Consider the following 13,183-nt stretch of genomic DNA (forward strand, 5'->3'; position numbering starts at 1 on the left):
CGAGGCAGTGTTTCTGGTGTGAGAAGAAGAACAGACAAAGTGAGAAGGCTCTCCATCTGCAGAAACTATGGAGTGCGAGGAGAACAAAAGACAGGATCTTTCCTCGACAGAGAGAGACAATATTGCCTCCAGAAAATAATGCCGGCAGTCGAGAAAGGAAGCCGTCAGTGCCAGCGAAGCCAACCGCAGCCAGAGAAATGGAATGAACAGGGGGGTGTACATGAAGCTCTGATTTGAAGGCTAGTCTGCGCAAATCATGCATATGCCTGACACATGTGCTGCACAGACCAACCTTTGACAACTGGAGATGTGCATTTACAATAATCTAAAATTTGTCCACAGCATGGCTCCAAAGTTTAAGCTTTCCACTGATGGAAATCTGCACCATCCCCCTTGACACTGTGTCGAAGTTCTTTCTGTCTAAACAATGACTCACAGTAATGAGATCTGCATTCTGTCATGCCTTCAGAATACTTCATGCTGGGTTTGTTCGGTTCCCCTTCAAGAATATTGCTGAGAAAGAATAAAACTTTTTTCTTCGTGTTCCTTCATTCCTGCGAATGATTTAAGGGTGAGAAAGCCGATCCACCTAAGAGACCTCACAGCTGAATCTTTCAATATTCAAACAATAATCGAACATCTGGACTCACCTCTGTGAATGACATCATTTCCCTTCTACTAGCCTGAAAAGCACACATGACAGGGATGAGGGAAGAAAGAAGGTAAAAAAATACCTGTTAATAGAATAGGCTGTGAGGCTTTCAGCTATCGCATGGAACTTGATATAGTGCAGTAAATTTAGTTTAAGGGCCCAGCAGATAGGTTTCACGGACAATGGGGACATTTTTTCTTGGAGAGACTGACTTCCTTCAAATGGGAGAGTTTACATCCCAGATGCACAGTGTCGTTTACAGTATGTTGGCTGTGAGCATTTAGAAGATGCATTTGAACATCAGCTCTCCCTCAGCTAGTCTATAATGTCCCCGCTGTTCCTGAGACTCCACACTCAGATAATACTTTAAAGCATCATTATCGGAATGCTACACGTACAAAAACTAGCTGTTGGCCGGTGAGAAAGAAAAGGCCTATCATATAATTGGCAATACAGAGACTTAAAGGAGGTGGGTTAGAGGGGCGTAGAGTTGGAGACAAATTGCTCAGAAAGGACAGAATCCTAATAAGGTGGACTTTAAGGAGTCTATTTTATATAGGAGGCTATTTTAAGCTCAATTTTGTCAACAGAACCAGAGGGCACAAGTAAATTTCACACTGACAATAGAAACAATTACTTCACACAGTGAGTTATTGTGTGGCACAACTTGCCAGGTCTGTATTGGATACAGAGAGACTTCAGAGAGATTCTCCAAGACTTATCTCACCACAGTATACATTCACTGTAGATGTCCTGGTAACATACTCTGCTTATTATTTTAATGGTTGGCTCATATGTCTAAATCTTATTTTTCTGTGTTGCCAGTACAGTAAATTGCCAGCACAGTAAATTAAATTTGGCATAATAATTAGAGATATAGGAAAACTGTCAGGCTAAGATGGACTGAATTGCCTGTACCCCTCTTTATGATTTTCTTTCATTAAAAGAGCTGGCAGAGGAGAGTATGTTTTAATGAACAAACTGGTGTCAGGGCATCTTGTTTTAACATCAGGAAGGGCATTGGCTTCCTCCATTCTCCTTTCTCACCCACAAAAGTGCCAGGGTAAATGCTCTTCTTCCCAGAGTCATAAACATGAATCTTCTGAATATTTGGAATCAGATGAACTCCAAACCCAAGATGTACATGATTATAAGGCCGAGATAATGAGGTCTGATAATAAAAGCTGGATTGATACCAAAACAGAAATTTAAGATGAAAGCCAGTGCATCCAAAGACACACAGCGATGCTCGTCCCCTACAGGGCTGTTTTGTGATTAGGAGCCCATATTTTTCCATAAATTAGCTTTGCACTTAGGTGTCCCGCTGTGCTCATATACAAGTGGATAATGTTCAATCAGCGTTTGGGAGATCCACTGACAAACAGGGTTCTGCTTCTTCACCAGACAGAAAAAGGCATCTGAGGCATGCCAAAAGGTGCCCTGATTAGAGCGCGCAGACAATTTCAGGGTGACAAAAGCTCCTCTTCTGCTTATTGGGAGTTCGACAGAGTGCCACTCAAGGGCTCCTCCACGACATTGACAAAGAGAATATGACTCCTGTAAACCTATTAGCCGGTATCGACAGAAAGGGAACAATTTATTTCCTTAGTGGTGATAAGTGACTTTCCAATGAGTTACACACAAGCCTACAGCGCACAGGGCTGTAATTAGCGGGACCAGACAAAGGCCTCCTCACAAGAAGAAATCACACATTGTTCCGCAAACAATTCTTTGTTTCTTTCCAGCCCTGCCTCTTTTAACAATCTCTGCGACTGATTCACTGCATACAAATCTGATTCACTGGTCTTTCTAGACCCTGGCCTTCCCACGTACTTGTGTAGACATGCAACTCAAACACCAATATCTGATATTTTAGTTCTGGTGTTTTTTTTTTTTTTACATCTGGCATATTTAGTTGATTCACCCGATCAATGACAACCCACAGTTTCCATGCATAAAAATAGATTTTTTTATCAATACTACATCATAAATCCCTAACCTCCTCTTCATTTGAATGCACCGCAAAGTGCAAAGACAACCACCCCATGCACATCAAACGCCTCCGAATGACGTGACTGGAAAATTTGGCCGAGCTCAACGCGTGGCTCGGCTGCATTTATCACTCCGGCTTGGACTCGGACAGCACACGCCGGCGGGCCAGCGACTTCCACTCGCATCGGGGGGAAAAAAAAGAGAAGAAGAAGAAAAAAAAAAACGGCAAAGCCTTCGTTCATTTTTACGTGTCCCCAGGGAAACGGTAACAAACCCCGTATGTACTTCTTTCAGGCGAGTCGAAAAACATCTCAAGCTGATGTAAGCTGTGAAGATGTTATCGGACAGAGAGGCTGTTTATGCGAGAGCTCCTCCCGGGCTCCCGGACTCGGAGGAATGGCCGGGCAGTCGCTCCGGAGATTCCAGCAGAGAGTGTGTGTGTGTGTGTGTGTGTGTGTGTGTGTGTGTGTGTGTGCGCGCGTGTGTGTGTGTGTGCGTGTGAGGAGCCTCTCCCTCTTATGCCTTTGTGCTTTGAACACAGCACCAACCCCTCCGCTGCTCAGGAGACCGCGGGTGCTTTAATGTGCTCATCCGAAAACCGCAAACATCTGACCCTCCGCAGCCAAGACACAACACCGCAAGTGCAGGAGACAGAAAGCGCTCCCTCACACAGCAGCTGAGCACAGAGGCACGTCTCGTGTAAAGCCTCAGTCCCATCTCACACGTCCTGCAGGAACACTAAAAGCAGCGCTTGTAGTCAAAACATTCTGGGTAAAGTATCAGGGTGGCAAAGTCGACAATACGTCTCGACCCCAGCACGGACGCGCACACCGAAATAGGACCTGCATGAAAGCAATTAGGACACTCAAGTAAGAATTTTCCACACGGTATCCAGAGACAAATTTCATTTTAGAGTGAGATCAACAGTCCTGACCGCGCACTGAATTTGGAAACACAATTTATAACCGTAAACAAAAAAAGTGGCCCACTGAAAGGGAAGGATGCGTCAGTGTCCTTAGCTGCACTCCCTCCCTTGCATGCACCAACTTGAGGCCGAAACAGTATCTCTGTGCCTCCCGTCGCGCCGCGGGGTTCAGTTGTGGGTTGCCGTAGTTACCTATGCAGTAGCAGAGCAGGACGGACAGCAGGATGGACACGCCCACCGCGCTGAGCGCCGTGCACCTCCAGGAGCAGTACTTGGACGACTTCTTGAACTTGAAGGCGCTTCTGGAGAGCGAGCTGCGTGGCAGCGGCCGGGTGGGCGGGGAGTACACGGCGCCGGTCGCCATGGTGTATCCCGGGGTCGCCGTGCTGAACAGCGGGGTGGTGCCAGTGCCTGTCTTAAAGAGGAAGTGCCTGTAGGAGGGACAAGAACAAAACAGGTCACAACTAATCCCAGCAGTTTAAAAAAAAAAAAAGGACAAGGTGTGACACAAGCTAAACACAAACAGAAACATGCCATACATCTGGACAGCGTACAGTGACAGCAGCCTGGACCCCTCAGGGCCAACATTAAAAGTAGCCTTATTTAGAAATCCCCTGCTGCCCTGTAGTAAAACTATGACTGACTAATAGACCATTAGACTTGTGGTAATTAACAAGGTCAGCTATTTGAATGAAATTCATTAGCTGGCAGCTTCCTATTAACTTTTACACCCCTGTGATAACCTTGGCAGTTGGTAAATTAAAACCTTTGCGCTTTGCTTTGCGTCTCCATCAAACTCACACCCCACAGGCTCGTAAGTGCAGGGGTCAAAAGGAGAGCCTGGTCAACTGAACTCAATCCTCCGGTTCTGAATTAACAATTTAACAGGGGATTGCGGGGGTCTTAGGTTCAGGTGCAACGCTTGAGGGAAGAATAAACGTGGGGGAAAGGTGTCATAACTGCTGTTATGAAACTCATCAATTTGATTACTTGGCGGTTTAAACCTTCTGAGGTGTTCTTTAATTTCTTGCCTTAAAAAAAAAAAAGTCATTCCCATATGACAGTGTGATGAGACTGAATTTTACAGACTCAGCTCATTTCCTTGTTTACGCCTTTTTCGGGACTAAGCCTCTTTTGATTAGTAAACAGCTAGGTGTTGCAAAGTTAAGCAATTCTCCAAAACAGCATTCATTTTTAAAACATCAGAGACTGAACCATGAGGACATTAAACAACAGAACAAACAAGAATGATTCCAGCTGTGATATCAAAGACAACTGAGCGTTAAATCCAATTAGCTTCACCTGTTTTGCTATCCCACAACAAACAGAAAACTAATAGCATGACTGTTTGTGGATTGTGATATAAGGGAGGGCCAGATTACAAATGCAGAATTTCAAACCTGCCATTAAAGGCATAAAAAATATAAAACTGCAACAGATTAAATCATGGATTTGACAAATTTCACGGGACTTTTCAAATATGCGAAAAAATGTTAATGTTGTCAAATTGATTTAACAGACCGATTTAGTAGTTATTTCGTGCAATACCTGTTAAAAAGATTTAAATAAAGTTTCTCTTGAGTCTGCCGTGGATTTTGGACTGTCCATGAAGTTCTAGAATTATTATACTCTGTAGCTACCTCAGTGCTTTCATGCTCCATGCTCCAATTTTGTTTTTACAAATTTACTGTAGATCAAAGTGCCTGCCAGACAGCTCCACACTGCAAAAATGGTCTTCCTTTCTCATTTTAAGACCATTTATCTCACATTAAGGGGCAGACCCCATACCTACAGGATTCTGCCTGCTCTCTATGAGTATGTGTTAACCTGCTGGTGGACAGTATGTTATCCCACCAGGAGTTACATAGCAGGTCACAAGCCAATTAGCCTGGGTGGATTTAATTTATTTATCTCGGTGTCTTCTCAAAGAGGAGCCTGGAAACAGTAATAGGGTTCTCAAATATGGGGGTTGGGTTGGACTTTAGACTGCACCCACTTCCCCACCCCAACCTCATGTAAGGGAACACCCCGCCCGCCCCCCTAGTGGTTCAGCCTGTGTTTTAGTGGGCTCAGTGTTGACTTTGGCATCGGCAGCTGGCATCATGGGAACACTTAGGAGAACATACCCTTCCCCATAGCCCCCATCGTGGCACGCTGGTGTGAATACATCCATCTCTATTAGGTTGTCATGCCCGTTTTCGAGAACTGCTTGCTTTGCTAATTTTCTACATGTGGGGAACGAGATATAGAGACAAACAATTAGAAATGTCGCCATGGCAGCTCCAGAAGCACATCCCAACAGCAGCATTCCGGGGTCACCTGAGCATTCTCTGGCAGCCTCACGTCCAATCAAATCGCAGACAGAAAAAAAAGAAAAAAGCAAGAGGGATATATCCTAAGAGTGGGGGTGTTCCTGTTCCAGCTGTGACTGTTTAAATATTTATTTCGCTGCTGTAAATATATACACATTGAAAATGATGAGAACTGACAGCAGCTTGTGGTGATTGCTGAGAGGAGAGAGATTTTTTTTTTTTTTCCTTTTCCATTTTAAGAGCGGAGCTCGACTCTGAGGGAGACAGCGGCCACACGGTTTCACTGCCAGCGCATTCTGGAGATGAGGCCTGAACAGCCTGGTTTAACTGACCTGGGAACAGTGACAAATCATTCTGTCGGGCTGTTCACCAATACACAGGGACGTGAAGAACGAGTTTAATTAGACAAGCTGAGTCAAAAAAAATATATAGTTAAGGAATTTAATATTCTGAATAATCTAGCCAGATCATTTAATATGGAATAATGAAGTGTTATCGTGTCCTAATTAAACGGTAATTTGTGTTTAGTTCCCAGTGAAAAGTAAGTACTTTTGTTCACTTTATTATTGTTCAAGTTATTGCTGTTGATTATGGAACTGAAGGGCCTATCTGACAGATATACTGTGTAGTCTAAAAACACATCATACCGTACAATAACTACAAGAAACTGCATACAAGAAATTGAGCAATATCTGATGTAATAAATTATATACTTTTACCATTTTGGAATGTATGAATCAAACATACCCCATAATTCAGGTTTACTATGAATAATAATATTTACTCTCATAAGGGTTTATTACAAGGACATCTGTCCAACAGGCAGTGATACAGCACATATTCAATTCTCTCTCTCTCTCTCTCTCTCTCTCTCTCTCTCTCTCTCTCTCTCTCTCTCTCTCTCTCTCACACACACACACACACACACACACACACACACACACACACACACACACACAAAGTATGTGCCATTACATTAAACAAACAGAAAAAATCTGCTTAAATAATAATTTTGATGCAGGCCACCTACTTGAGGATTTCAGACGGGCATGTAGAAAGCTCCACCCACAAACCATCAGGGAGACAAACAGTGCGCTCAAGCAGGCCTGGGCCATGGGCCAGGTCCAATCTAACCCAAATGCGCTTCGGGGTTCGATGTTTTGTCTTTACATAACAGAGAGTCGCCGCTTGCGGGCACCCAAACACTTCTGTAGTTTTGTTGTTGGAGGTTGAGGGGAAAGTGCCTTGCGCTGTGGGTAGACTGAGGGTGGGCTACAGCGGCGGTGATTCCTGCTCCTGCTGCCACACTCTCCCAGCCTCCACCTCATGGGCAGTCAAAGAAACTAAAGTCACTGAAGGGTAAGCGGAGTCACACGCAGTGACAGGGTGCTGCTCAGCACACACAGAAGAGAGCGGGAAGTACTCCTGTAAAGGGGACCGTCTCTGAGCAGCCAGCGATGTGAATTCAGAGAGACAGGAGTCTCGGTGCTAAAAGCAGGTTAAAGCACACTGTCCTGGGACCTGACCCACCTGGGGAGGCAGTAATGGATGGGACACTTGCGGCAGGGTGGCAGAACTGAACCCAAGTCAGCCGGCTAATGAGAAAAGGAACTGGAAGGAGTCTCATGCTCAAGACACGCAGAGTAGGGGGGAGTAGGACACAGGTGCAAGACTGATTCTCTCTCTCTCTCTCTCTCTCTCACACACACACACACACACACACACACACACACACACACACACACACACACACACACACACACACACACACACATGCACGCACGCATTGCACAGTGGTGCTGCCATAGGTATGGTTTTAATTAGTGCCATGTCTGTTCACTTGAGCAAACAGACCACAAGGGCAGCCTGCTCCCAAGAGGGCTCGCCAATCAAACACTCACAGAGGGGGCTCTGTGTTTCTCTCTCTCTACTCCTTTTTCACTCATTGCAGTTCAATGGTGCTTTATAGTCTGGGTAAACAGATAGTTTTGTAAAAGCAGTTAAATACAATATACAGTATGTCAAAAGCAATTAGTGTTAACAAAGCCCCCCCCCCCACCCCCACCCTCTCTGCCTCACTTCCCTGTTACTTTTCCCCTCTCCATGTCTCTCCTTAACTTTTTCTCTCTCTATCCCCCTCCTCTATGTCTCCCTGTTCTCTCCCTCTCCCCTCTCTCCTCCAACTCTCCTTTCGTCTCTCTCCCCCTCTTCCTCTCTGTCCCTCCTTCCTCCCCCAAACTGTCTCCCTCCCACTTCCAAATCAAAGTGCTTAACATTAAACGAAATTTGCAGAGCGTCGTGCACAAACCCACAACAATGCAGCCCAGTGGGAGCACAGAATAAATACTAATAAATGAAATGCATGCTGAAGCAAATCGAAATGCTGCAAGAGAAAACGCTGTGGTCACAGCAATGGAAGTGAAAACTTCAGCAGTATAACCCCCCCCCCCCCCGTGCCTCTGTGGTTCTCACTGAGGTCCTCCTGCGCCATTCAAACTGTGACCCCTGCACTCTGCACTCTGACCCTTGTGACCTCCTCCAATCATCATTGATAACTAAGGGCACACAGCAGAAGAGAGCAGCAGAGCAGAAGCTAAGCACTTTGTCATAATAACTGAAAACTTCCCTGTGAGTCTGGAGCAGGTGTTAACACTGAGAGAAACCAATGAATATTGTGCATTGTAAAAAAAAAAAAAAAAAATATATATATATATTATATACATATATATAGCCAAAGGCAATAAATGAATTTGCAGGTCTGGGATTACATGAGTCTGTTAATCTGATCAGGGAGGCTGTTCATCTCAGTCCTCTTCCCCGTCAGTTTCTATTTTCCTCCACTCCTATGCCCACACAGTGTGGTTTGTGATGCCTGACCTTAACACAGTCACTTCTTCCGGTTTTCACAATGCCGCCAGGTCTGATCTGGACAGAACCACACAAGTGTAGAATTAGGTAAACCACACAGAGGTTATGACAAGTTGAGGGACTGGCTTAAAAATAAATCTAAATGGCATTAGAGCAGGTGTTACATTTGACAGCAAACATGTTCCCTCCCTTTTTCTACCACTACCACCGCAAGAAATAAGGCTTTGTTTTACTGCCCTCTCAAAATACAAAATGAAGCAAGTTTATCAAATAAGCACCTAAGTTTTGCTTAAATATTTCAGTGGTTTGGCTGCTAAAGTACCTGTGCATTAGTGCTCTGAGAACAATTAAAGCTGATTAAATTTCCTCCATGCTAGCAGTGAATGTCACAATTCTAATTGTCTTTCACTTGTTTTATGCTGTTTCACACTCTTAAATTGGTTCTTTATGCCAACAGAGATCCTTTTTTCATCTCTTTTTAATAAGGAGGAGACCTACAAGAAAATCCGATTGCATTATAATTTCAAAAAACCTCTAACAACACTCATTTAATATATCCAGTGCCTCAGACTATGAAAATGACCAGGAGGGTTAAGATATACATAGTAAATTCATTAAAATCTTTATTGTAAACAGCTACGGTGGGCCCAGATAGCCAGTCTAAACAGACCAGATAAAATATTTTGGACAGGATTAACGAGAGTAGTGTAAAGCAAACCTGCCTGGATGACCATTGTTAATTGATTAGAGACGGTGTGACGCTGAGCGGCAAATTACTATGCTAATCCACGTATCTCTTTTCACGTTTGTGAATGCCGTTCTCGAACAAGCCACAACACAGAGTTCGGCTCACAGCCCCGGCAGAGGTGGGGGGCAGCGGCTTCATGAGGCGCATGAGAAACAGCTTTTCAACAACCACCTTGGGTAACTCTCTGTGAAAATACATCTCGGGGATAGTGTCTGGTTGGCCATGCAAAGCGTTCATAGATTGCTGTAATCATCCACTGACTGAATGCTCACTGGCACAGTGATTTGGCTGCTCAACCATCAGATTCTGTGTCTTTCCAATGGAATACTATGTGTTTTTTATTACTCTGGATATGAGGTGAGCACATTGCTTACTTTTATGTGGGGTTAAAAGTTTTTACCCCTCTGATTCAACTAACAATTGTCCCTAAGCTGACACATGAATGCAGGCGTTGCTTTTTCAGTATGAACAAAGTTTTGCAGTAATGAACTCATAGAAAAGTATTTGTGAAGAAAAGTATTGTTTGCATTTAATTATGAATCAAAGTAAGAAACAAACACTGACGGAATCCAGGTTTATGTCACTTCTTTTTGCGTGAAAGCGTAATAATAGAAGCAATCTTCTCTCCCTGCTGATTGTGAGCTTGTGACTTACTTTTCAGTTGCAAGGCACTTTTAATGAAACAGCACAGTGACAGACGCCTTGAAGAGCACCCCTCACACCGCACCTGTTCCCGAGAACCGAGGATGGCGTGGGATGCACCTTCAGACAGCTGAAGGTGAGAACAGGCGTCAGCCAGCGCCGAGTAGGAGGAGAGGTGTGGAATCCGCACCTTTGCAGCACCTGTGCAGGTACTGGCACACATCAGCCTTCATTTACCTCTCATTTACCTACACCCCTGCTTTCTTCTCTTCTCCTAATTGACATCTTAAGGAAAATGTGTTTTTGTGTTTCGAGCAAAAAAATTGAGGAGGTGTTTCTGGATGGAAAACTACACAGAAACTGAGAAGACAAAGAGAAAAAAAAACAGAATGTGTGTGTGTGTGTGTGTGTGTGTGCAGTGCTGCTATGCCCTGAACGACTTTGCAAATTTCCAAGATCCCCCCCCAAAACCATGGCTTACAGGTAACATGCAAATAAGACCAGACTGTCATTCAGACTCTATCTCTGCATAGTTTTGCTAGCAGAATTACATTTGCAAACATACAACTACAAGAGTAATTTTCATAAAATGAAACAGTACTCACAATAAAATAATTTCTCAGATGAATATTGCATAAAATAAAGGGCTGGTTTACATCACATTCACTTTAAAAGAAAACTTCATGTTATAATGTCCCACTCTCACTCATACAGAGTAAAATTATGATAGAAATTAATATTATTGTATCTTAAGAATGCTATATCCTGTTTAAAGCCATTTTGACATTAAAGTGTAACCTGTTTGTTATCTATAAAGGTCAAATAAGAGCAATTTTCATCTACACTCCACTGAATGTTTTGTAGTTTTATTAAATGGAATTTGAAAACCACAGCTTGCAGAGGTTTAATAATTAGGTTTAATTACAACCGGGGCTGATAAACCTCAAAATCAACATAACCTCTAAATTAGTTTCTCTTATCAAAAACCATCAGCCCTCCCCTGCTAATCATCTCACTCTCTCTGTGTGAGGTGTAACAGGCTGGCTGGAGTGATGAATGACTGGTTTGGATTTTTAAAGATGGGTGAAACTGACGGACGGTGAGGTGTGTGAAGCACCCCTCGAAGCCCTCCATAAAACAGACAGGACCTGCTGTGGGCAGGATGAACACCTGTAGATAAACAAAATCACCACTGCCATTTCCTGCAAGTTTATTTAAATTCAAAAGTCAAAATCTTTTGAGTATTCAGGCTGTTTTCAGTACCCACCCTGAACAGAAACTTCATCCCCCAACCTGATTCTGTGTATATGACATGCTTTATTCCTCAGCGCTGTTGTATTCAGAGGGGAAGAATGAATCATATGCAGCAGGTAAAACACTCAAAAACTGGAGGACAAATTCAAACCTTTAGCTACTAATTCACAGTAAATTACTTATGAGCTTGTGTCCCGCAGGGACTTTCATCCTAACAGTACTAACACAACCACTAATGGAACCTAATCGCACAGAAATGGGAGGGAAAATAACAGCTGGGTGCCCAAATTAAATATGGCTGGACTGCAGAGAAGAACTTAAACTAAGACAAATATAGTAATAAACATGTGGGCAGTAAAAGTCAGAACTTTTCCCCTTAATGGTCAGAACTGGGGAGACCTTCAGGACACAAGCGGTGAAATTCACATTTTCACAGCGTAGACCATGCAGTTCATAATACAAAAGGAATGCAAATTATACTCAATTACTCAATAGTGCTTCATTTAGCAGCGCTCGCGGCAGTTAAAGCTACAATTCAACAGTTATGGCCTGGATGACTGTACACGGAGCAATACATTTAAGATGCTTTGGTATATAACATTTTACAGTACAGTCATCGTTGTATTCTTTGTAGAAACCATTTAATTTGTTTTAATGACTGAGCTGTTTGAAAAACATTAGTGGCAAAATGCTCTCCAGCCAGAGAACAGCCAAAGACAAAAACAACAGGACAACATGATTTAAACGAGCCAGCGTCCTCCGCACTGCAAAGGGCACATCTGCAAAATGACACCACCAACAAGACCCGTCGCTGCTTTTGACTGCTCCTCACCCCACCTCAGCTAGCAGCTAGTGTCCGAAAACAAATGAGTAATTAATAATGCAACGTTCTGTGATGTACGCTTTTGTTCCATGTGGAAAATCTATGAACGTATTGATTGATTACTATTCATTTTTGCATTTCAGTACTGCGCAGATTTTGATCATATTCCTTTGTGAGCAGTAACCTTGTGCAAGAATTTGAATTACTATTAACACTTCATGTATAAAAACTGTCATTTAACCCTCTCATATGCTGTATGTAAATGTGTGTTCAGATAAGCTTTATTTTAAAAGCCATTATAGTTTTGGATTTCAATTTTTTCCACATCAATGCTTTTGAAAACCCTTGTGAACATACTTAATGGTTTGTTATGTTGAGTGAGTCAGCTCTCCTGACAGATTGTTTTTTATGCTAACGTAAGCTTTTTTCCAACTGCGCCCTTCAGAGATACTTTCAAACAAGGCAAACAGATGGAACAGAATGGATAGACTAACAAACTTAATTAAAGAACAACACAAAGTGAAAAATAAAATACTACTTTAGGACATGATTTCAGTCCAAAAAGAGGTCAAAGATAAGAGGTGGCCATTTTTTTTAAATAATGCTTGCAGGAGAGGGTTGACCCAGGACTTAAAATTGGTACACCTCTAACGCAGGTTTTTCAGAAAGCACAGAGAGAAATGAGAGATATCAAGCTGGGTTTTGCTGTGAGAGGGCAGAAAGACATTCTGGCTCTTGGACTGTGGATGAGAGACACATTTGTGTGGGCAGCAAAAACCATCCCGACTGCTTTCAGAGGGGAATAAATACAAAGGAAAAAAAAAAGCTTAGATTCTTCTTTTTGCCACCACAGCACACAATATTCCCCACTGAGACACTTGTTTTTGAGTACAGAGATTTAAGCCCTTGTTAATAATAGATGCCTACATATTGTTTTGTCAATACTGCTAAGAAAGTCAAGGTCACG

The 13,183-nt window shown here is 43.0% G+C and overlaps 1 protein-coding gene across 14 annotated transcripts in view; it reads right to left on the reverse strand.

Annotated features, from left to right (window-relative positions):
• tenm3 (teneurin transmembrane protein 3) overlaps positions 1 to 13,183 on the reverse strand; it is a 258,447-nt gene that overhangs the window by 80,434 nt on the left and 164,830 nt on the right. For 8 of the 14 annotated variants that reach the window (XM_036516752.1, XM_036516756.1, XM_036516760.1 and 5 more), the window contains 2 exons: positions 5,696 to 5,794; positions 3,762 to 4,000 (listed from right to left, as the gene is read on the reverse strand). In XM_036516752.1, coding sequence (XP_036372645.1) covers positions 3,762 to 4,000; positions 5,696 to 5,794 — 338 coding nt within the window. The remainder of the gene's footprint in view (positions 1 to 3,761; positions 4,001 to 5,695; positions 5,795 to 13,183) is intronic. The other 6 variants (XM_036516759.1, XM_036516763.1, XM_036516762.1 and 3 more) reach the window with 1 other exon arrangement.

Source organism: Megalops cyprinoides, chromosome 22 (assembly GCF_013368585.1).
Source record: "Megalops cyprinoides isolate fMegCyp1 chromosome 22, fMegCyp1.pri, whole genome shotgun sequence".
Taxonomy (NCBI): domain Eukaryota; kingdom Metazoa; phylum Chordata; class Actinopteri; order Elopiformes; family Megalopidae; genus Megalops; species Megalops cyprinoides.